The sequence below is a fragment of the Numenius arquata genome, chromosome 5 (assembly GCF_964106895.1).
Source record: "Numenius arquata chromosome 5, bNumArq3.hap1.1, whole genome shotgun sequence".
Lineage (NCBI taxonomy): Eukaryota > Metazoa > Chordata > Aves > Charadriiformes > Scolopacidae > Numenius > Numenius arquata.
This window is the reverse complement of record NC_133580.1, coordinates 51,021,217-51,046,239: the sequence shown is the minus strand read 5'-3', so window position 1 is coordinate 51,046,239 and position 25,023 is coordinate 51,021,217. Positions and strand designations below refer to the sequence as shown.

The 25,023-nt window shown below is 39.6% G+C and overlaps 1 protein-coding gene across 1 annotated transcript in view; it reads right to left on the bottom strand.

The window, feature by feature from the left end:
- Positions 1 to 25,023, bottom strand: part of EIF2AK3 (eukaryotic translation initiation factor 2 alpha kinase 3) — a 45,564-nt gene that overhangs the window by 7,421 nt on the left and 13,120 nt on the right. The window contains exons 3-13 of the mRNA XM_074147633.1: positions 14,788 to 14,982; positions 12,712 to 12,842; positions 10,451 to 10,685; positions 10,021 to 10,183; positions 8,555 to 8,692; positions 7,920 to 8,042; positions 7,113 to 7,333; positions 6,654 to 6,766; positions 5,497 to 5,619; positions 4,097 to 4,246; positions 2,315 to 3,083 (exon numbers count right to left, since the gene is read on the bottom strand). Coding sequence (XP_074003734.1) covers positions 2,315 to 3,083; positions 4,097 to 4,246; positions 5,497 to 5,619; positions 6,654 to 6,766; positions 7,113 to 7,333; positions 7,920 to 8,042; positions 8,555 to 8,692; positions 10,021 to 10,183; positions 10,451 to 10,685; positions 12,712 to 12,842; positions 14,788 to 14,982 — 2,361 coding nt within the window. The remainder of the gene's footprint in view (positions 1 to 2,314; positions 3,084 to 4,096; positions 4,247 to 5,496; positions 5,620 to 6,653; positions 6,767 to 7,112; positions 7,334 to 7,919; positions 8,043 to 8,554; positions 8,693 to 10,020; positions 10,184 to 10,450; positions 10,686 to 12,711; positions 12,843 to 14,787; positions 14,983 to 25,023) is intronic.

The following is a 25,023-nucleotide window of genomic DNA, read 5'->3' as shown; positions in this document are numbered from 1 at the left end:
CCTATTTGCTTGCCTACCTAAATTCCTTGTCATTATGCCATCTCTGATCAGTAGGAGCCTAATTAATGCCTCTCAATATGCACTGTTAATTTAAATATTTAAAAGATCTTCTTGACTCTTTTAATATGCATGCATACAAATTTATTTCACATAAGTCAATGAGTTTTTGTTGGTGCCAATGGGAGCAAGTACTGGCTTCTGCTATCAGCTCGCTCTGCCTCTAGCAAAGACAAAACAGCCTCAGAGGTTATTTGCTTATTAGTGCTGGCACAAACTTAGGGTTGCATGACCAATCTCTTGGACAAATTACAAAATTAGTGAGATATGTTCCTAGGAGCTTCTGAAAACTATAGAAAAAAAAATAAATACACTGGCTGTTGTTTTGACTGAATTAACACATAACAGACAAATAAACTTCCAGGATCCAAGAATAACATCTATACACACACGGGAAGTTTTCTGAAGCAGGAAGTTGGTTGTGCATGGAGAGCCTTTCCAAGGCTTATACCAAGTAAACAAAATAAAATCTCTTGTTCAAATTGCTGCCAATATTGAACTTTTAAGATGTTCCAACAAAACACCCCACAACTGCAGATTAAGACTAATACAGCTTTAAGTGAAGATCTACATAAGCTTTACTGAACAGTGACTTCAGTAAAGACTACAGAGCATCACAGCTGACAGTATTGTTGAGAAAGATTAATATAGGGATTTAATTACTTTTCTGGTCAGCTTCTCAAGCACTAAAGATTTTTCAGATAACTGATTCAAGGTAATTCCTTAATGCTGGTGGGGAAAGAAAAGACTTGGATGGGTTTGTGAGTTTTCTAACTTTGACATATCCTTTCAGTGTTACTGAATCTGAATCCCCTTTTACTGCCACACCTGAGATGGTATTTTTTTCTTTTGTTTTTACTGACACCAAATGATTACCATCTGAGAAGCTACAACAATGGTTCTAATTATTTCAGTATTTATGCCACTGAGGTAGGTATTAATGCCTCCTCAAATAAGTGAAGCGGAACAGGAACTGCTTCTCCACCATTCGGCAAAAGCAGTCAACTTCTCAGAGCTTATAATAATAAGACTAACTTCAACTGGGCGCTTTAATTACATTCTGGTATTTGGTAACACATACTGACACTTCCAGTGCTAAAAGTTCCAGCAAGATTAGGCACTAAGGTAAGATCAGAAGCAAAATGAAGGAGGAGGTACAAAAAGTTACTCCTGACTTCAGTTGCACTAAATGCTAGAAGAAAAAAAAACACCCTTCCCAGCCTTAAGATGCTGGATGTTATCAGACATTAAAAAGATTATGATCCTTCAGAAAGCTGGATTATGATAGTTGGAACTGACTCAGAATTTAACTCCAGGACAGTTTACATTTCAATCCTAGAGCAGCAATACTTAATTTTTACTTTCTCTAACAAGGAGTAACACTGCTGGTCTTAGGCAGTATTACTACAGAAAGAAGGAAAATACTAGAACTAGAATAACAGAATCACTAAGGTTGGAAAAGACCTTTAAGATCAAGTCCAACTGTAAACCTAACACTGCCAATTATCTGCTTCACTTGAAACAGCAGAACAGGATCTAAAATAGCTTTCTTTGCCACACAGCTCAGCAATAAACAACCCTGTATAAAAAAATCTGAATTAAAAATGCCATAAAACAAATGCAGGTGATCTGTGCCAGGTACAAGAAGTCTTGCTGTAAAAAAGACTTTAATTGCAACAATGAATGATTAATGTTTATTTCCTGGAGCACTGCACCTCCAGATTATTGTACAGACACTAACTCAGCTTTTTTAACACCTATGCTGAGGTCACTGATAAGAGTCAACTATTTTAGCAAGATTTGTCTCCAATGTTGTATTACTCCCACATACAAAAAAATTTTACCAGTATCCACAAACTCATGATGTGTCAGTTTAAAGCAAAACTTGACACTGAGCTGAACAGTCTGGCACTGCTGTATTAGGAGCAATCAAATTTGGAATTGCTGATGCACAAGTTTGTAATGAAGTAGAGAGGCAGCTACTCTGTGATGCCATTTGAGTCAGCCCACATGTTTCAGAATTCCACAGCACCAGAGACTTTCATATGATACTTTGGGTACAGATAATTCAAGTTATGATAGCTCCAAAGATAATCTCTCAGTACTAAACCAGAAAATATTTGCCTATAGGACACAGTCAGTGAAATAACCAGTTACAACCAGAATTTGGAAAGTTCAGGCATTCAGTGACGATCATGCCAATAAATAAATAAAAAAAACCCAAAACAAGTTTCTACAGTAATCTATGAATACAAACCTTGAGATCCCTGTGCATTAATCCTTTGCTATGCAGGAAGTCAACTGCTTCAGCTATCTGCAGAAATATCTGCAGACACTCTGTCCTTTCCCTCTCCTCTATCACGCATCTTCTACTCATCCAGTCTTTAAGGTTCTCCTTCCGGCAGAGCTGCATCTGGATGTAAAGATACACCTTTGGAGAGGTGGGCTTGACTTTTTCTGTAATATTTTTAGAAAGGTCCAGACTTAAACTTGTTGGCCTTGGTGGAGAAACAGAGAGGGGACTTCCTGAAGTAGATTTCTTGTTATCAGATTCCTTTGTACTTTTTGCCTTATCCTCAGAAAGACTCTCATCATGGGAAACACCAACTTTACCTTCCTTACTAGAAGCATTTCCACAACCAGAATCCTCAAACACAATAGAAGAGGAGGTCCCTTCCCTCAGGTGTACAACAGGAACAGCTGAAGAACAAATTTCCAAGGAGTGCCCTAGCTCGTTATTGTTGATAGTACCGTCTTCTACATCACAGCCTGTAAGGACACTGTCTTGGAGGTTTAATAGTGGATCTTCTGACTGGTGTAAGTCCCTGTTGTCTGTGACAGAAAATTCCAGAGGAGAAAACTGGCTTCCAGATGAATCAGACTGACCACAGGGTATTCCCACGGACGTTACCCTCTCTGATGAAGTGGCAATAACTTCAATGTGCTCCTTTGTAGAAAATGGCTCTGTTCTGATCTTAAATGATGGGACGTCCATCGGACTGGGAGAACTGAGAGGCCAGTCAGTGCTAGAAGAACAAAATCGGAAAATCAATACTACAGAACTTCATTCCACTAGAAATGCATTTTCAGAAGCCCAGGTTTTAACAACTGCTACCTCTGAGAACTCTGTCATACCATAATGGTAAATGACTAGCCAAGTGTGGGAATCACTAATAACTAGGATTTAGCATCCATTTTTCTTAGCGAGGATAATGTTTTCTCATTGAGACAACAAGAGTGTTGATAAAGGAAAATTTAGCAAGCTTTACTTCCTGGATTCCCAATATGCAATCAGGCTCATCTTCAGCTTGAAAATATTCAGTCCTTTAGAACACACACTGCAATGACTATTTAAAGTGCCTTGGAAGAATTACAGCTGTGAAACGTTAATTTGATGCCTGAAATATAAAGGTCACTGTATTCTAAAAATTGTTAAGCATGTTAAGTCGTTATTATGAGACCACTAAATAGTCTTGCATTAAGACTCATTCTTTAAATGCTAACATACACCCACTTTCTCTTAACATCCTCTGACTCCTTTATCTGATTTTCCATTTTTAACCTACTTCTAGCAAGCTTTATAAATCATCACTCTGATTATCCCTCGCATATTTCTGCTGAAATAAATTCATTGAAGCAGTGGAGCACCGAATCAGATCCATCTAAAGCAAGACAACAAAGAGGAAGGACGCAGCAGAAAGGAAAAAACTGGACAGAGATGCCCAAGTTTAAAAATTGAATCACAGTAGCAATGGTTCGACCTTCCAACCACCCAAAGATTCAATTACAGAAGTTAAATTAAGAACTACAAGGTGCCTCCCAAGCTGAAAGAAGGACCTTAACACAACAGAGGACCCCAAAATTGAGAGCCGCTATGCAGAAGTGTGACATATGGGTACCTTGTTCAATTGAAAAGTTGACAGACTAATAACCATCTCTTTCCTACATAGTCTCTCCATCTTCCTGGATCATCTACCAGTTCTCCAATTCTGTGGATGTACAAACTCATATTCAATTGTCAAAAAACCCCACGAGCTACCTTTCATCTTTTAACCACTGTTCATCCATCTTTTCCTGCCATCTCTCAGGTGGAGCTTCCAGCCAGGCGTTGAAATACCGAACAATACCTGGATGCTCAAGTTTAGCTAACGCCTTGACTTCCCGCATCACCTTTTCACGAGCCAGCTCCCTATAATTTGGAGTGAGGAGAACAACAGAGACATGGTCACGTAAAGGAACAGCACAGTACAGAAATTTCTGCAAAGGAATTTAATCAAAGCTAGCCCAGTATAAATCACGCCAGTAGTATTGCTCTTCACACCAAAAAGACAGATATGTCTTAAACTTCTCAGAGTAACTCCTTAGGTTAGAAGTGTAGAGGAGCAGCAAGTGCTCATAACAGCTAAGTATTTAGTCATCCCTTTTCAAATAGTTACAGGCAGCAAAACTGAGAAGAAAAGGTTTATCTTGTTTTGAACTGTTTTCAAGGATAGAAAAAAGACCAATAAACAGCAATATTCTACAAGGATGTAGAAGACACTGACACAAAAGAAGACAGATAGTAATACCTTAGTATTTCTTTTTTAATTGGCATAACATATGGAGACTGCATATATATTATCCCAGCTCTATGCACAGGAAAGCAAGTAGACTTATCTTATTGAAGTAAATAATTTCTCTTCACAAGACCGTAACTGGATCAAATGAAGTCAGATGGTTTTATTTAATGGGTTTGAATATGCTTGGAAAAGAAGAATTTAGGCTACCTTCTGAGCAAAACCTTTAATCTTAAATAGTGACACTTATTTAACACATTAAAAAAATAGTAATTCTAAGTTTCATAGCTTTACCCCCTCCCTCTACTGGCCTGCCTGTTGCTGTTCTAACTTGAGATTTCCAGAAGCAGTGTCTCCCATCTCCCACTAAAAGGAACTGCTGCAAGCTCTGTGTAGGGTAATTCAACAGCATGGCTTGACCACCTATGACTGAAAGAAAAGGTAGGGGTTGTGGGACCAGAAAATGAAACAAATGGACAAATGGAGTCAGAAAAGCTGGTGAGGGAGAGAGAAAGGAAAGAGAAGGTGGAGTAGGGAAGGTAAGGAGAGGAAGGAGAGAAGCAAATTAACAGCACTACAAATAACTGGTCCTGTTATCAAAGGCTCTATTCATAAAGGACATCAAAGGAGTTCCCATGTAGCCGCAGCATCCTTGCAAGGGTCCTGCTATGCAAGTACTTTAGCCAAGCAGGTCACCCTTCTGCTGTGATTACATATGCTAATTCTTGATGCCAAAACTAAGTCATCCCCCCCATTTAAAAGTATGTCATTCATCCTAATGCAGTATTTTGGAAATCAGTTCAGGAACAGATGGTTCAGTGTAGGATGGGATCCCACCATTCATTCATTATTTCCTCTATATCTCAACAAACTCATTCATTACCTGTTAGGTAAACGGATCCTTTTGATAGCATAGTTGCAGTCATCCACTTTATTTCTGGCTTCAAAAACTACTCCAAAACCTCCACGGCCAAGACACTGAATTGGTTCAAAATCTGTCAGATATCTGAGAGGAGAAAGGTGTGAGGGAGGGACAGAAGAATGGAGGGAGGACAGAGGAAAAAAATGCATTAGTATAGATAGAAAAATGAAATCATTCATGACTAAGAGTGAAATATTTCTGTACAGGCAAAACATGTGAACAACTTGAAGCATTTCTGACCTTCTTTCCAGCTCATCCACTGAGGCAATCAGATGGTTGCCTATTTATGAAATGGACAGTTGCTTATTATGCACTTATTCAGTGCATTCTATCACAACCCAGCAAGATCCATTATGCACGCACATGACAAACTAAAGAAGTCTTTCAGAATATCAGGTTGCATGCTTACTGGATCATCATGAGTATGTAGCCTAAGTTTCTATACCCAAACTGACAGCTAAGTATTTTATAAATCATGATTTGCCTTGAATGCCACCCCAAATAACTCTTTCTGCAACTAGTACTTCTAAGCATTCCTTCTGAAACACCACTGTTTTTAAATCTCACTACCTTTCTTATTCTTCCTCATTTTAAATACTCCAATTATTACTTTCAGTAAGTTACAAACGTAGAGGAAGCAGTCACATTTTCTCCAGAGTATCATGACATGCCCCTATACACCCTTCTGTCTTAACCAACTCCTTCATAACAGCAACAAAGGTTTGTTCCAAATATAGTCTGCTTATTCTGCAGAGTATATAAAACATCATCTACTTCATCTGCAACTGCCTTTCTCTGCTTTAATCCATAAACACAGAAACAGAGGGAGTTAACACTAATTCAGGCCTTCAAGAATCAATCTTCCATTTCATGTATCAACAGGAAATATGAGAGCAACATTCCTGACCACAGATATCCTGTAGACAATCTGGGACTGCTCACACTAATCATAACTGCAATCACGCATTGGTAGTGGGGCGACAGGGTTCTTTGTGTCAATTGCCCATTATCCTGTGAGGTTGGAGGACTAGGGTAGGTAAGAACAAGTGAACATCCAGACAGTACTAGTTGTCACACTGACTAAAAACCCTGTACATGTTGTGTTGAACTGAGCTCACCTTGACACGTATCCAGAGTTCTTGACATCACTCCAGCTGCTGTCTTTAACATCTCCACAAGTGGGCTCATATTTACTATCAGTCTGACACTGCGTTTCAGATTCCTTCCGCAGCTAATCAGGGTTACCAAAACAAGAACAAAAAACAAACAAATTCAACTCCTTAAGTACTTGAGACCAGTTTGTACTGCTAGATATGGCATTAAATAATTTCAGTGTAAATATCTCCAAAGATGTCAGATATAGTCGAAGCAGTCTAATCTGCTTGCTAAAGCAGTTAAGCAAATTGTACGTGGCAGGTGACAGCCTTCACAGATAAATTAAACAATAAATTTAGGCTTTTGATTTTGTTATCTCATTAGTTATTAACTTATTAATACCACTCATTGCAGACTCAAAACCAAAAGAAAAGGCTAACATAATACCTTCTATATTTAGGAGTCAGAAAAAAAATACTTACTCTGCTGTAGGGATGGGGATGGAAAAGTTTGCGAACGATAAAAGTTGTGGCCACAATGCAAAATATAATGGTGCCAACAATTTCTTTCCACCAGTGAAGCAGAAGAACAGGATCTTTTTTGCGAATGTTCTTATAATTCGTCTCATCAAAAAATCGAACTGTGATCTGAGTGCTACGTTTATTTCTTTCTCTCTTGTAGTAGGGTAAGTAATAACCATTATCTGTATATAAAAGACACAAAGAGGGAATGTAGGTAAGTAGAAAACAATTTTGTCTTCTCAGTAATAAATTTCCTCAACAGACACAGGGTATTTTTGTTTGCATGCCCCATGATTTTAAACGGCATACAGTAAATTCAGTTAATCAAGGTTGTGGACTCCATCGCAGCTAGGTCTCCCATCAAAGTTTACCATTTCAGAAGGCTTGACTGCTGCTAGCTTTAAACCAGAATATCTTCCATATGGAAAACTTTATACCACCAGGCTGAGTCTCTAGCACTATCAGCAAATTTTGAAAAAAGCAATTCACACGCTTTTTCCACTCAGACCAACTATCAGTGGCAATGGCAGTACACACAATATCTCTGCAGTAGGAATTTCTGGCACTCCAAAGTGCTTTGTGTGGCACTAACTGTATATACACCACAATTTGGAAATCCTAGTTTCAGCAATAATTTCCTAGTTCGTTAAATGTTAAAAAATTACACATGATTAAGATCGAACAAATGGCCATTTATCGAACTTCACAGATAATAAATGGGTAAACTTGGCTATTTAAAACACTTCAAGATTTGGAACTTCCGCCTACCATATGGATACTGCAGAACCGAAAGTGCTCCATTACTGTACTCTTCATGAGAATACTTGTCATTGCTGAGACACTTATCGAACTCATCAGACCCCACCAACACTGGAGTCCTGGAAGGGGAATCTAAGCATAGAAAAGACACAACTTCTTGAGCTGAACTGTCATAAAAATTCTGTTCTTGTATTAATTTAATGACAATTCCAATTGCATAATCTTAGAAAATGCCTTGGACCAGACCATAAGAACCAAAATTAATGCAAGGTAACATTAAGAAGGGTATTTTAAGGTAACAGTTACTTAGCACCTCTCCCCCTTGACAAAATACTAGTTTTGGACAAGTCAATTCACTTATAGTCACATCACTGCAAAAAACTTCGTCTTTGTGTTGAAAAAACTTGATTTAGATGACTCAACATTTCATTATTAAGAAAGACCCTGTCAAATCCATAGTAAAAGAAAGCAGACATGAAACATTTAATTAGAAAAAAAATAAACAATTAATAAAGGACAGAAATATTTCCTGAATTGGTTTACAGCTAGAAACATTAGACTAGTTTGAAACATACTGGAAATCAGAAAGATGTCCTGTCTTTTCAGAGCTAAGGCAGTAAATGAAACTCTGAATTGTTACTTACGGATTAAAGGTTTCCATTTGATTTTGGGAAGAGGAATAATTGCATTATCATTCCTGGATTCCAGAGCCTTTGGGTTGGTTGGGAATTTCTCAGAAATTCTGACTGATGACTGAAGATACAACTGGCCCCTGTACATACCTAAGTAATAAACCAGAGAGCTTATTAGTCTTAAAATTGAGTTCTCTTCACCCCCAGAATAAAATTGACTATTTAAAATATGTGGTTAAAAACATTTTTGAAAGTATTTCTTTATATTCTGAGGATCTGAGATACTGACTCTGATTGCTAAGCTGAACGAATTCAAATACTATGTTCCCTCTGTTCTAGAAAACAAGAGATCAGGACACCTCATTTTCACTGTTGGAGAGCTGGTGCTACAGAAAAATGCCAGCAATTTTTAAGAGCTATAAAGAAGCTTGGGCTTTGCAATGGTAAAACTTCTTTCAGACATCCTACCCATGTTAATGGTGGTACAGATTACTCCTCAACAGCCATTACCAGGAAGGCTGGAACAATCTGGCTTTCTCTTAGTGTTATTCTGTACCGGTGTAACCACTAACAGGATAGCTACAAGGTGTAAACACTTACATAAAAAAGGCTAAGACAAATAAAGTCTTAGAAAACCTCTCTCTCCTCTGTCTCCTCTCAGAGACAGACAGACAGCTGAGAGGAAGAAGGACCTGGGGTCACTCTATTTCAAATTGTCACAAACCACATCAAATGAATTCTGACAGCTGGATGAAAATATTTACCACATAAAATCTTAACTGAAATGTCTTCATGGTAAGGTACTGTAATCAGTGTAGAGGAAAAAATGAATGTGACAAATTAGTGGGCTGGATGGAGATTTGCTTATTGCTTACCAAGCAATAAGACTGTGTTGTTAGCCATAAACCTATCTTTAAAAATTTCAAGACTTTCAGTCATCTCTAATGTACTGAAACTACAAAAAAAGTGAACGTTTCAGAATGAAAATGGAAAAGATTATGGTTTTGAAATGTTTTGGTTTTGAAAAAGGAAAAAAAATAAAAAAGCAATCAGTCTTTTAACTATCACTGTCTAGGTTAAACAGTCACAGATATTAATTCTGCCATAGACAGAGGCATATTGTACCTTCTCTACTTGTCAGAATTTCTAAGATACATACACAGAACTCTGACTTTCAATGGCAACAGCAAAGATGATTAGAGCAGGCTAGGAAGAGATGAGAACAGATGTCTACCTTTTGAAAGTCTTTAAATCAAGTCAATGTGCCTTTCTGGGAGAAGTATGTTAGTGAAGCCTCAATTTTTGGACTTTATAAAGCAAAGTGGGTAAATTTAACAGCCTTCATTATGCAGAATATCAGACTGGACATGTTACAGCTCCTCTTAACTGTAATCTACCAGTACAGAAACTACAGTACAGGTTGCTTTACTACAACCTCAATGGAGAAAAGAGTAACGTTTACAAAAGAAAATGCTCACCCAAATAGACGCTGGACTCTGTGGCCCCTCTGGCAGCTTCCACAAGATCTTCTTCATCTTCCAATACTTCATTGTTAGCAGTGTAACTTGTGTCATCAAATAGACTGATTGGAATTACTTTGCCATCCTTAACCAGCCATGCAGAAGCAACTGGAGTGCAAAACTGAAGGAGAGAAAGGTAACAGGAAAACTGATATTGTATTAACTAGATACTATATAAGAATAATACTAAACAATGTGCTTAAATTCCTTGTTTTAATTTTTGTAACAGATGTAGCAGCTGAAAAAAAAAATTAAAAGTTAAAAAAATTACAAGCAGATGTGTGCTTCTTTACAAAGACAGCACCTGAAACCCAAGATGAAAGACATCATCTATGATGTCGCAAAACTTCTACTTTTGTAAAATTTAATATTCTGTCTTTTCCTCTACCTGGTATTCCCATTCCAGATGTCCTCCTCGTTTGTTAAAAGCCATCACCTTCCAGTCAGCTACTGAGACCTTTATCACTGTATCTTTCATCATAGCTTCCTGCTCATCCACATCCGAAATAATTTTTGTGTCTTCTTTGTTCATATTTGATTTAAAATTACTCTCAATATATCCCGCTCTAGTTTCAATATCTGGGACGTAGCGCAGCTCAAAGTGACCAACGCTGAAATTCCACCTGAAAGAAAAAGAGTAAAACTTTGCAGAAACAACTTACATATTCCAAGGAACTCCCAAATCCTCTGTCCAGGAGATTCTTAAACTGAATTACTTATTTGGCCCGTATTTTCACAGTAAACTCTCAGATTGTCAGATGAACACAACTGTACCAGGAGGGGGAGTGCTAATCCAGAATACAAAACAAACAAGCTAAGAAATCTTGTCCAACATGATGGGTGAGTTGAGAAAACAGCTGGTGTATTAGGGCCAATGGCATTAAAGGTTCAGTATATGGAGAGGGCAATTAAACCCATCAAGTAGTACAGCTCAGTCTCTTTAGGTACAAAAATGTCACACAGCTGATGAAAGCAATGAGTCCAAAGCGTTTAGGAAGCAGCATTCTACACAAGACATTTCTCTTCATTAATAAAGAAGATTTAATTTGAAACATAAGGTTTTCAAGCTAGGGGAAAGACAATGCTATTTTTTTGTTTTAATCCCACACACAATGTAACAAAGGATCTCTTTGACAGGTATTTCATGAAACCAGGACTCTTCATATCCCATAGATTAACACTGAAAGAAGATGACTATAGAAGGAACACAGACCTGTCCTGCACAGCCAAAAGCTCTTTAATTTTTGTAACCCAACAAATTAGGGCAGAAACTCAAAATTATTTTCAGAAAGAGAAAGAATAATTTGTTTCTTATTTCCATGATATATTCCAATGCTGTAGAAAAGATACAGAGGCGAAAGATGGCAAGTTTGTGTCTTGAACAGCAAGGATGGGGGAAATATTTCTTGAACAGTATGTTTGAGTATCCAAAGTTTCTTATGACCAGTCTGGCATCAACCAGGAGCTAAAACTGTCTCCTTAAAGGATTTACACCCCTATGGTAAAAGTTTGGTGTATTTTATATATTCAGTTGATATATCAAAAGCTTTTCTTTCTCTGGATTAAAAACACAGGGCTATTTTGTAAACTCCATAGCAACAATACTGTGCCACCAGGTCTCTGACTACAAAGACAGGAGGATTCAGGTGCACAGGATGTCATGCTATGTTTTTGAAAGAGATACACAAAGGCAAAAGCTTATTCTTATGATATATTTTTCCCTGTCAATATCAGTCTCCAAGAACCACGGAATCCAAGATTTCTCTTTTAAGGCTTCTGATCTGCGAATCTATTTGAGTTCTAGTTAGTTTATCTCTAGTACACTACAGATGCACAACCTGTCAAATCCTGTTGCTAACAGAAGAGGGAGCAGGGGAACTGGGAATGACTAGTTCTCCACTAAATTGTTGGGCAGTTACTGTATCTGTGTATGGCAACCAGCCTTTTAAGCCTGCACTTTATGAAGTGGGTTTTGGTTTGTTTTGGTGGTTTTTTTGTGGAATGCATGTCTGTATTTTTATAGAAATCTTGATACATTAAAACTTCAACATGACAGCATTAGAAAAGTCACGCAGTGAACTAGTAAAAAACAGACCACCCTGTTATGAAACAAAGTAGATTTAAGAATGGAACTTTTAAAAAATAAGATTGAAGACGTTTTAAAATGAACTTAAAATGAAAGCTAAGACATCAAGGTTAAAAAAAAAACCAGTTACCATGAGTAGGTAAAGAACTTAAAAGTCAATCAGTAAGTCTTAAGACTTTTAAACTGTCTCCTTTTGTACAAAAATCAACAGTTGGAACTAACGTTAAGGACACTTGCCTTGTGCAGTAGAGCAGTGACAAACTCTTTTGAGGTATGCAATGACAAGAAAAGGAATCTTCGTTTGATTTAGAGGGAGTAAACGTGGACATGTATTTTTTGTCTAATCCTCTATAAAACTGAAGTTCAAGACATTTTTCACAAGCTGTGAAGAGCAAAAGGGCTCGATCCTAGCCAACAGTCTGGTGCATTCCTTTGGTTAACAGTCTGAACTCCCTCATGCAATTCTTAGTCTAACGAGTGTAAAAAGAAGGTCAAATCCTTAAAACGTTACATATTAAGAACTCATCTCTATCGGATGGTTTCTGAACAACTGTTACACTTACTTTTCATTGCCACTGCGTGGTCCAACAGCACGGACTGTTTTTTGGGTTCGGTGTAATAGGAGCGTCTCTTCCTGTTCTGTTTCATCGTCATCCCACCGGCGACAGCCCATAGCTGAGCAGATGTACTTCACCTAAGGGACAAGGCAAGAGAGTCACACGTGCTTCCAAATTCTGAAGAACTTCAAGACAAACAAATGTAATCACCAGCAATATTCAAAGCTAACAATCCTTGCAACACACGATTTTAGGTGCTTGACTTGAGGGATGTTGAAAAGCCTGGTTTAAGTGATAAGGGCTTTTCAGAAATAGAATTTTCAAAAGACTGTAGTAAGTCTACAGTTTGGGCTATTTTGACTACCTTTTGACTATATTTTGCACATATTTCTACTTCTAACAGAAAGAAATCTTAGCTCTCTCTTTTCCCACTATTCCTATGCACATCAAAAGAACATTCCTACAAGACCCAAAGCATAATTCTGCTTTCATGTCATGGTTGCCTCAGCATAACTCTATTAGCTTCAAACGAAATACTATTGATTTATATAAAATAGCTCAGAGCCTTCCCCCTTTACCTTGTCAGCTATTAATGGGGAAAGACAACCTTATTTAACTCTCATGGTAACACAGACTTTGCAACAGTCCCAATCTCAAACAGAATTTGGATTATATGGGCAATTGCATATTGAAAAGGGAGTTGAACACACTTTCAGGAAGTCTGAATCAAATTCATACTGCCAAAGACACCAGACTGCCCAAACTCTTAACAAGGAAGAGTCAGGCACTATTTCCTGTACAAGGCACCTTTGCTACTGTGAGCATAAGCCAGAAATTAAAGAAGAAACCAAATTTCCACTTCCTGAATACCGGGGGAGGAGCAGTCTGTTGGTGCACAGCTCCCTCTGCTATCAATGAGGAAATCAAAATGATTTCATGAACTCTTGTTTTGGGTCTATACTCTTATCACTGGTGATCACTCTACATCATACCATAGAAGTGTTCTACATTAAAATGTATCGTCAAAATGAAAAAACAGATTTTGCGGAAAACAAACATTGGAAGCTTAAAATGTTTAAACTGAATCTATTTTTTTAACTTGTTTTAAAATGCACCAACATTTCTGATTTAACAGATGTCTGTTCTTCACAAAGTATCTACAAGCATTTTAATGACATCTGACATTAAAGAGGGTGAGGGGGACGTCAATTCTAGGACTGTGGATAACACAATTAATTCCTGTGCTTTTTCTAGCCTTTTTTCTTCTGTGCTTTTTCAAAATGTACAACTTTTAACCAATTGATTTCAGAAGAAAAATACCTTCTGAACTAGTCAGATAGCCAGTAGTTTTCAACTTAACTTTTGCATACGATTTTAAAATGGAAGAACTTCTTCTAAGAGATAGTAAACTCTTAAGACTTGTAGTTGTTGTCAGAAAGTTTTGCATATGTTGAATGTTTTCCTTACTTTCAACAAGCTATCCCTCATTAGTTGTGAAAAATCTGAAGTTAGCTGTGAAAAAAGTGCATCACCTAAAGCCTTCTTTCATATGCAGTAAGCTGAACAGGAAAGTGTACTTCAAGCAGAGCTATATGATAAAGCTGAACTCCTCTCTCAGCTTGGTAGAAAGGGGTCATCCCTCATTTGTTCCCTCACTCATCTCTGGTCACAAAACCCCTGCCCATTCCCTTGTGCTGGCTCTGCCACTCCCTGGCCCCTTGCTGAGCTGGCTATAGCTAACCCAGCACAAAACTAATCCAATAAAAAGTGAATAGTTTTCTGTGGGTTAGTAAGTTGAATCAGCTTAGCAAAGGGTGAAAGAAGCGTTAAAGCCAGCACAGGTGATACAGCAGGAGCTCCCAGGCAGAAGATTGTAGTGAGGGGCTCAACCATACCATCTAACTACACCAGCCATTAGCCTCACTCCAGCCCACTGCATCTGTCGCCCAAGAAGCTGTTTCTTCTTTTTTGTGCTGTGCAGTTGTATGCTTGAGCTGTACTGCAGTTTAAATCTCATGAGCAACCTATTTGCAAGACAGTACTAGAAACGTGCATATGCCAGGCAACTTTTCAGGATCTTACCTTCCCTGAGTATGAGCTCAGCCCATAGGTTGTTAAAGACTTTCCCCCAACTAGGACAACATCCTCGCCAAATTTGTAGGATGACTCAAGAAGAGATTCAACTGTGAAAGGAACTGCTTCCATGCTCTCTCGATCCCGATCCCACTGGAAAAGGTCTCCATCCAAGGAAGGGATTATCATCTTATTTCCAAATACCTAAAATAATTGAATTGAAGGTTAGCAACCATTTAACCATGATTTTATCAAAACACACAGCTCACAAATGGAAACAGAAACGCTGTATAAGCAAGTACAGTGCATAAAATTCCAGTGTCCTATTTTATGGTTCATATCCCAGAGTCTTATTTTTCAAAGTCATACTGAAGACAGAAAACTTTCAGGCATTCAAACCAAATCCATACTTCGCTATTCTTAGTTAAATAACAGTTCAGTGTGTGACACTTCTTCCACTTTAAATATTTTAAAGCTCAATCAGTTGATAGACTAATATTCATCCAAACCGCAGAAAATACGATACTGTGAGAAGCATTCTTGAAGAGACTGTCACTGGGTAAAGTGCAAGTGTTGCAGATTATCTGTGACAGTTTCAAGACAGTGGCATTGTAGGAAAAATTCTACTTCATTATTGTTGTTTTTTCCAGAACTAGTTTACTGCTAAACACAGTATCAATCATTCACTCTAGATCAGAAGGCTGAATTTAGTTTTAAAAGAAAGCTAAGGCTGTATGTGAACTCGCTTCCAGCTAATGACCACTCCAGAGTATCTATGCTCCTGTAAAGCAGAGAGAGCAATTACCATTGAGATCAGAACTCACATTTCACCTTTGCCTTTCCAGACAGTTAAACCTAACATCTTCCCTGAATTCCTTAAGTATACTGTTCCTTTAAAACTTGCCTGGCTTTTTCTTAAACACGTCAAAAAAAATAAATCTTCACTAGGATATGGCATTTCATCCATTACACTGAGATTTTCAAGGATATCCTAGTTCGGAAGTATGAGTCATTGTCAATGAATACTAAGGGACTTATTAAGAAACTCATTATCAGCATGATAGACCATAACTAATACTGTGGAGCCACAGTGGCTGTGCCCATCAATAACAGTGAGAAACTGTAATCCACATAATCTTAGCTATTGAGGATATGGATTAACATAGAAGATTTTAATGCTTTTCAGAACCTCTGTCCATTTGGGCAGTATCCTACAACATAATTACAAGAAATTCAGATACCTTACATGTTAGGATTTAAAGACTACTTGTGGTACATGTGTATCAGTCACTTCAAACAAAATATTCCCGCTCAGACTCCAAGACACAGATGTGTATTACAAAGCCATATAAAAGATCCAGAAGGTTTCTGGTTATTATTTCTGGAACCACTGTGAGGATCTGAAACCACATCTTCTGCATGATTAGAATTCTCTGAAACATGAGACTTTTTATTCCTCTAACTGGGTCACAGACAAGCAAGCAGCACTAAGCAAAGTTGGGAATCACCTAAACAGGGAGGGTAGGACCGATCTTGTAAATGAGTTCATGTCATGACTAATATATCTTCTTACACTGTTTGACACACCTCATTCAAAGAGAAAATTGAGATGAGTTACCTGACAACGCTGGTGACTGTGTATAAGATCCCTACAGGATCCAACATGGAAGCTTTCTGGCTTTGAAAAGCCTCATGATGACCAACAATTAAAATAAAAACTCCTCTCAGGAGCACAATGTGTAATTGAAGAGATGATAAAAATAAACCCCTGAGAGTAGCTGCAAAGTTTTTTATAAAACAAAATGAGCTATGTTCTTTCCCTCACAGATATTTACCTTATGGCAATAAAGGCCAAACATCCTGGAAAAGACATTGCATGAGATCTGTGATACACAAGAAACGTCATGCTATGTCCTACCATTGGGGAGGAGAAGTACAGACGCATGGGTCTATACATATGCTTACAGAAATAAACCAGCAAAAAAGCAAAAATTTGTGTGGGGAGGGGTCATTTGTAGAAATCATCTGATCAGTGGAAAAATAAAGCAAACAAATAAGGTTTACATAAACATTCATAGTCAAGAGCAGCCTTGTGATCTTGAGAAACAAAAGCATGCAGATTTTGGAAAATACCTTTTTAAAAGTAAAAGATACTAGTGCCAAAGTTGCAGCTGTAACCACGTTGGAGTATCTTGTTAAAACATTCAACACAAGCTTAATATCATATAATGTTTTTGTAATATATTATTTCAGAAATGCATAATAATTTTGATGACAACTTTTAGTCTGTGCAGCTGTAACTTTGCATTAATTAATCCTCTGTAAATTTTCTTCCTGCAGATGGTCCAGATACCTGCAAGTAGTTTGCAGGCCCACGCAATATGAGATATTCCATATATAAATAAGAATGAACAGCAAAGGTTCTTTTTATAAGCAGCTTTCCAAATATACAAAAGCCAAACTAGCTCCTGTACCAGTGTTTCAGCACACAGAGCCCAAGCCCGGCAAACCCAGCCATCAACTGACCTTCAAGTCAGATCCTGAAGGAATTCTACTGGCCATAAGTCAGCTGAATTCATATAGTGTGGTCAAACTACACGTTTGCCAGTGTGAGCTAGACAGCCACTTGCAAGTTCAGACTTTGAGATATGCTTGGTGGAAACCACAACTGCAATGGCTTTGTAACATGGCATGCTCATAGGGCTGCAGACCATCCCATCCGTTTGGGAAGAGAGGAGGCAGCAGTGCAAACTGCCCAGGAATCGCTGCTGAGCAAAGGAGGCTCTTGGTGGGTAACTCTGTGAGCTCCGGGGACAGTGCGACACACCTCACATTAAGTGGTTCCCTTGCCCTGAAGCTCTTGCTCCAGGGCCCAAGTAGGACATATTCCACTAGCAACCAACAGGCAAAACGCTGGCCATTTCTGGGAACCACACACTCAAATTCCCAACATGCATGAAGCTCAGTCAGCAACACACACTTTTATACTCCCAAAATATGGGTCAAATCAGGTCATGGCTTGTATGCCTTCCAAAATTCCCTGACAGTAGGGCACTGCCTGCTCATCTGTTAAAACCTTGCTCCCCATAAACCGTGGAGGACAGACGAAAGCGTTTCGGTCAGCTCTGCTGATGACCTGCCTATGCGCCCAACCTTGAGGGCAGCTACAGGAGCAGCACGTCCTGAGTGACATTGGGAACAAAAGGCTGAGGAATGACACAACTGCTGTCGGTGAGTACATCAGGAAAGGGAGTGCAGGCAGCAGAAAGAGCGATTGCATGAACGGACAATGCCAGAGGATGAGCAGATGGGGTTAAACTGACCGTAAGTGCAAGCTACACATTTCAGTTACTAACCATCACAAACGTGGTACTTCACAACAGAAACAGAAGAAAAAAATAATCACCTTCTTTTAAGATAAATGTATCTATAAACGGGATTACATGACATGGTGCTGACAAGGGACTGCACCTGATTACCACAAAGATCTTCTTTTGTTAAAATAGCTTTATTTGAAGAATGGGGCAGGTATGCAAACCTGCATACTTGTGGGTGCCCACATACACACATAACAAAAGGCATTTGTGGTGACATCCTTTAAAAGAGCAGTTTAGCCAGAGGCTTTAGAAGGACATTAATAATAACAACTCCTATCTGAGTTATGCAGCTCATTCTCTAGTATATCAGAAGCAGCAAAGGGACTTTCCTTGAGAGTACTAGCAACTAGCATCGGCATGCAGCTCAGGTAAAGGAATGACATCACCCTGTATCTCTAAAGCATTACCTCATCTCCTAATCCAAGGAGTGAGTCACCCAGGCAGTCAGCTGCAAATCTCTTGGCACAGAAAATGTAGGTTACCACGATGCACTTACACATTCCTCTGATCTGTCAATGTAAATAGCTATTTGTTCAGCTTCACTGGTCAGCAATATGGCATATAATTGTTAAGTGGCTTGTCTTTCAGAAGTAACACTTAAACACTCCCCCCCCCCCATTAACTATCGAGCCCTAAATGAGACGCTGCTCTTTTGCTCATTAAGAGTTTGAAGCTGAAGTTCTCCATTGGCTCGGCGCGGGGTGCCGCAGCCCTATCAGCGGCGCTGGCTGCTCAATCTCCAGGCCGACGGGTGAGGTAATGCAGTTTCTAAAAAGCCTTCACAAAAAAGCAAAAAGGCATAACGATCCGAAATGGCATATGCTACCAGGGAATTTGCTGTCTAGACTCTTTACTGGAAAGGAGGGCACTGCACGCGAGGTTCCATGGCAGGTTGATCGGTGCAGGAAGAAAGCTGCTGATTTACAGCAGGGAAAAAAAAAAAAAAAAAAAAAAAGAAAGAAAAAAAAAGTGTAAACAGAGATCAAAACAAACTGAAGCACTAAAGCTTCCATGAGCTGTTTAACAGTAAGTGTGACATTCATTTCCCATGCCTAACACTGTTTATCATATGAAGCAGAAATCAAGCCTGTTCACGTGCAGGCACATCTGAGACAAGTCTGGTGCCAAAACAGTCAATATTACCGGTTTCAGATGGGCTGTGCTTTACAGTGACTACAAGGAAATAACTAAGCACAAGTAAAATATTTTCTTTAGAATAGGAAGTGTTACATCTTTATTGTTTTTCTAACACTTCAGCTTGTGGTTTTCAAACCTCACTCTTACGATAAACTACGAGAGCTTCATTCCAGTTACTAATTAACTAAGACTAACCTATATGATATTAAATGTACCGTTTTTTTTCCCTCTATGATTATCTCTACAATAGGATCACTTTAACAAACAGGGTCAAAGCCAACAGCAGGCATGTTCTTAAGAAAGCTACTTCTCAGTGAGAACTATGTCTTTTAAGCCCCTTGAAAATTAATGTAGACAACACATAAAAAGCCACGTATTTTTACTCTAAAGGGCAGCAACAAAAGGCTGCACAAAAAAATCTGGGAAAGAGAAAGCAATCATTGTATGTTCAACATTTTTTGAAGAAATGTATAGGCATACAGTAATGCAGGTATCCTTACTATCAATGGTTACAGATGTTTCAGGTGTTACGTGTGTGTGTATGTATCTATATGTACACACACAGAGGGCAACATCTTGAGATGTCCCTAGTTCAGGTTCCTAGACCTGGAACCGATTTATCATCTGCCCTTTTTCGATACACACACAGGGAAGTATCTGCACAAATGCACTGGTTTGACTTCTTTCCAGTATAAGAGGTTATTTCTCCTCTTCAGCTTGGATTTCAGGATCTTGATTCATCTGTTTTCCCTTCAGCTGCCTGCAGAAATCCTGAAGCATAGGGTACTAACAAGGATGAAAGCATACTAACAGGGAGACCCTAATCACACAGGAATACACTGGGATGAAGCGGCCAGCTAAAACCTAAGGAAGTATTTTTCTTCAAACTTCCTGCAAAGCCCACAACATCACTGCTTCCTTAAGACAACAAAGACCCAGAGACTAGTACAATTTTTTGAAAAACAAAAGCTGTCGAGTTAAGCTGTTCCTCTGCCTACAGCACTGGTAAAAGAGCAAAGTATTCTTCGGAGCATACAGTGCTGTTTAACCAGCCAAGGAAGAAGAAAATTAACTTCAAAGGGAAGTCCATGATTTACATCAGCAATGACCTTCTGAGATGTGTTCAAGGGCAATGAGGAAGCTGAAGCAGGAAACACCAACAGACAGGTGGCTGTTTTGTCTAGAAAAATTTTCCTTGTGAACGGCATTAATTTTCATCTCAGCACTACAGTTGTTTACAAAGCGCATAGCCATCCCTGACTACCTCCTGCTCCTGTTAATCAGCATACATGCTCAGACCATCTTCAAGACCAGGACTGTGAGAAAGGCTGCACGTAGACATCTGATGAACCCAGTATGCTATAGAGCAGTTTATGGAGGCAGGATTACGTGGTCTTTCTCCTCTGAAGAGGTGAAAGCCAGCCTGTGCCAAAGCATCAGATCAGAGAAGCCATGGAAATAAGTTCCATCTCAGCTGGGGTGTGACACACCAAAAGGGCACACCAGCTCTGCACAGCAACAGTGAGTGTAGATGTTTCTCAAACCTCAGGATGATTTTTATCATCAGGTTGTACAGCTCAGCCAGTAACAGTTCACTGAATCTGTCAAGAGACCAAACCTAGTCCCCTCTCTCATTCATGTTAAGATCTTTATGACAGAAGTTTGTACCTATTATAGTCTTTCTTCTCCTTCCACTATCGCTCATACTCCACAAGCTGGTAGCTTTCATTTCATTTTTCAGTGGTGAGAACACAAGTTATAAACATAACTTTCATGGCCCTGTGTTTTGCGTAAGATGAGCGCGTGAAGTGATGCTGTAATCCTGTGTCTGGATGAATACTGGAGAACTCATTTGAAAACTCCCTTTTTTCTCTTTCCTCAGAGCAACACCTGCAACGTCCTTCCAACAACTTTATTAAATGGCTACAGTTGGTATCTCTATCGGGATTCTATACTTCAAATCTTAAAATCTGATCAGGTGTAAGCTACCAGGGTTCTGACAAAACTGTCTTGTACACAAACAGTGCAAAAAGCAACAGATGACAGCAGCACAATCGCTTGAGAATTATACTCTCCTTTCCAGTGACCGGAGCACAGTATCTTGTTCATCTTGAGTTTGCCATTAAAGGAATCAGCCCTACTCTGTCCTCTGCTCTCCCTTGAGCAGCCATGCAGGGAAAAGGAGGAACCAGAGTGTGTTAACTAGACTGCCCCAGCTTCAAAAGAGATCAGGTCCCCAGTACTGTTCGCTGTGCAGTCAAACAGACCCTTCTTCTGAAGACTAGCAAACTAAAATACCACCGTTATTTTAATCATAGTCAAACAAGACTTGGGGTTTTGACTACAGACATGCCAGCCTGCTTTGCTGCCATGGTAACAGACTTTTAAAAACTGTTCTCCTTAATAAAAAAAAAAACCTCATATGGTGCTTTAAGAAAGACTTAATTTTGACATTATTCCATCCCCCTCTTTAACATGGCAAGTTTTATTAATAAGAAAAGACTGCAACAGTCTTCTGGAACTTAAGAGTAGTCCTTTCTGAGACAAACCGGAGCTGCTGCTACTAAGCTCCTTAAAACTAATAGCACATAAGGGAGAACATAGTGAAACACCCAGAATCTTGCCTCTACAGAAACAGGCCCTACACAGGAGCTCATTAGTCACCACATCGAAATTAGTACTGTTCCAGTATTGGGATGTTTTAAGAAGATTTTTTAACTCCACCCCCACCTCCACCCCTCGAAAGCTTTCTTGCAGACTACCTGGGCTCCTATAGCACCACCTGGGAGCTAAGCAAGATGCCTCTCTCCAGAGACAGCGAAAACAAGCAATATCAGAAGCCCATATCACTTCAGGGGTCCAGGATTTAAGCTCATCTCTGCCGGCTCTTCTGTGTTTCTTCCCTTGGCCCTGCCCTGTCCTTTAAGATAAGGACACAGAGTCCATGTGTCTTGAAAAATTAAGTCACAGAACAACTCCTATGGGAAAGCAGAGCCCAGTACAGGAGATCAGAACACAGCAAGTGCAGAGTCCCCTTTTTCAAGGATGGGAAGAAAGTAGAGAATATGAAACATGCAGTGACTGTGACAGGAAGATTAATAGTTACCTGCGTATGGAGGACAAAGTCCAGAAGAAATTCGGAAATGAGATGTCAGTGACTGTGCTGCAAGAGGAAAGATTTCCTAAACTGTCTCAAATGCTTCGCACTTGAAACAAGCACTTTCTTTTACAGATGAAGATACAGGCTGAAAGTGCAAAAAGGTTTTTAGGGCAGAATAAATCACTTTGTTTTGTTTTAGGCAGCTGAGCTCCAAATAGTTAAGTTAACCATTCCCTGTGCTCAAACGGGTGTTTGTCTAGGCGTTACTAGAGTTGATCCATGTTAATATCTGCAAACACCAGAACTGCTTAACAGCCAATATAAAATGTGCAGTGTACCATATGTAATTAAATTACAAGCTACTGTAAAGATAAGTAAACAACAGAGACAGCAAGCTGATGGCAAACGCCCTTTCCAAGATTTGCAGCAAGGCATTTTGACCATGTCTGTAAACGTGACAAATGAAAGCCGGCGATAAACATTAGCCCAGAGTGACTTTGAGAAACTTTCCTGGCTTTGTTCAAGGCACAGCATCACTTGTGAGGATTGGGGTTGAGAGCGCCGATATCACACAAGCCACAAGATCTCATTCTGTAGCTTCCCACATGTCTCATAACGGACGTTGTCATCCCCACAAACATCGTTACAGTACGAGTTAGAGGACACATGTCAGCACTTTATCAGAGCTTTATCAGTGCTAATGACGTCAAGTGTCAGCAAGAAAGGCACCAAGCTGCAATTATAGAAGTCTTTTGTTTTTTTAATTGAACAAGACAGTGAACTCAGATGACTGGCTTTGAAGATGTGCAGTTTCGATAAATACATAGGACCACTTGTCTAAGCAGTAGCCCTACTTGTCACCCCAACAAAAATCATGATGCTGCATCATACGAACCACTAACTCAGCTGTCAGACGCATCTGTCAGCAATTCCCCTCCTCCACAGGTTTACCACTTCACATTAAGAAGTTTGGTTGCATTTCCTAGCACAACTTCTAGCTATCCAAATATTCTAAAATAATTAAGTTTTTTTACCAATGACTTTTCTCCACTAAACATCACTAGAAGTTTATTTTCAGAAGAATCATAGAATAGTTTGGGTTGGAAGGGACCTTTAAAGGTCATTTAGTCCAAACTCTGCTGCAACGAGCAGGGACATCTTTGACTAGATCAGGTTGCTCAGAGCCCTGTCCAACCTGACCTTGAATGTTTCCAGGGACGGAGGATCTACCACCTCTCTGGGCAACATGCTCCAGTACCTCACCACCCTCACTGTAGAAAATGTCTTCCCTTTATCTAATCTAAATCTACACCATTACCCCATGTCCTATCGCAACAGGCCCTGCTAGAAAGTTTGTCCCCATCTTTCTTATAAGCCCCCTTTAAGTACTGAAAGGCCACAATAGGGTCTCCCCGGAGTCTTCTCCAGGCTGAAAAACCCCAACTCTCTCAGCCTGTCTTCATAGGAGAGGTGCTCCATCCCTCTGATCATTTTTGTGGCACTCCTGTGGACTCGTTCCAACAGGTCCATGTCTTTCCTGTGGGGTCTCATAACAATGGAGTAGAGGGGCAGAATCACCTCCCTTGACCTGCTGGCCACACTTCTTTTGATGCAGCCCAGAATACGGTTGGCCTTCTGTGCTGTGAGCGCACATTGTTGGGTCATATTCAGCTTTTTCATCCACCAGCACCCCCAAGTCCTTCTCCTCAGGGCTTCTCTCAATCCCTTCAGCCCCCAGCCTGTACTGATACTGGAGGTTGCCCTGACCCAGGTGCAGCACCTCGCATCTGGCCTTGTTGAACCTCATGGGCCCACTTCTTGAGCTTGTCCAGGTCCCTCTGGATGGCACCCTGTCCCTCAGGTGTGTCAACTGGACCACTCAGCTTGGTGCTGTCTGCAAACTTGCTGAAGGTGCACTTAATTCCACTGTGTGTGTCATTGATGAAGATGTTTAATGGTACTGGTCCCAATATGGACCCCTGAGGGACACCACTTGTCACTGACCTCCATCTGGACATTGAGCTGTTGACTGCTACACTCTGGATGTGGCCCTGCAACCAATTCTTGACCCACTGAACACCCCAACCTTCAAATCCACCTGTCTCCAATTTAGAGAGAAAAATGTTGGGGGGGGGAGGGGACACGACCACGTCAAAGGCCTTACAGAAGCCCATAATAATTTATAATTATAAATTATAGCTTTTTGTTTCACCAAGAAAGCAGCAAAGATCTGTACTCAGAAATCCACAGATCTCTCCAGAAAGTTTCCCAAGCCTGTCACCTCTTTATGGCCATGCACACCATGCATGTTTCCAGCAACAGAAATGAAAAGAACCACTTGTGCCATCAGGAATCTTAATACATCTATGTAGTTAAAGAGCAGCCACATCTATTCTCTTCTTGCAAACACAGGCTCCACTCCCCTTGATAGCCCTAATAAACCTTCTCTGCCTCAACTGCAATTAGAATTTATCTTCCTTTGAAGTACAATTCTGGACACTCACTTCTTATTCATTATGAGCTTTTCCAGGACCATTTAAGACATTATATCTCTCTCTCTACCCGCAGGCAACACAGGATCACATTTCCTTTCCCTGCAGAGGAATCGAGATGATAACGTGTCACAGGATC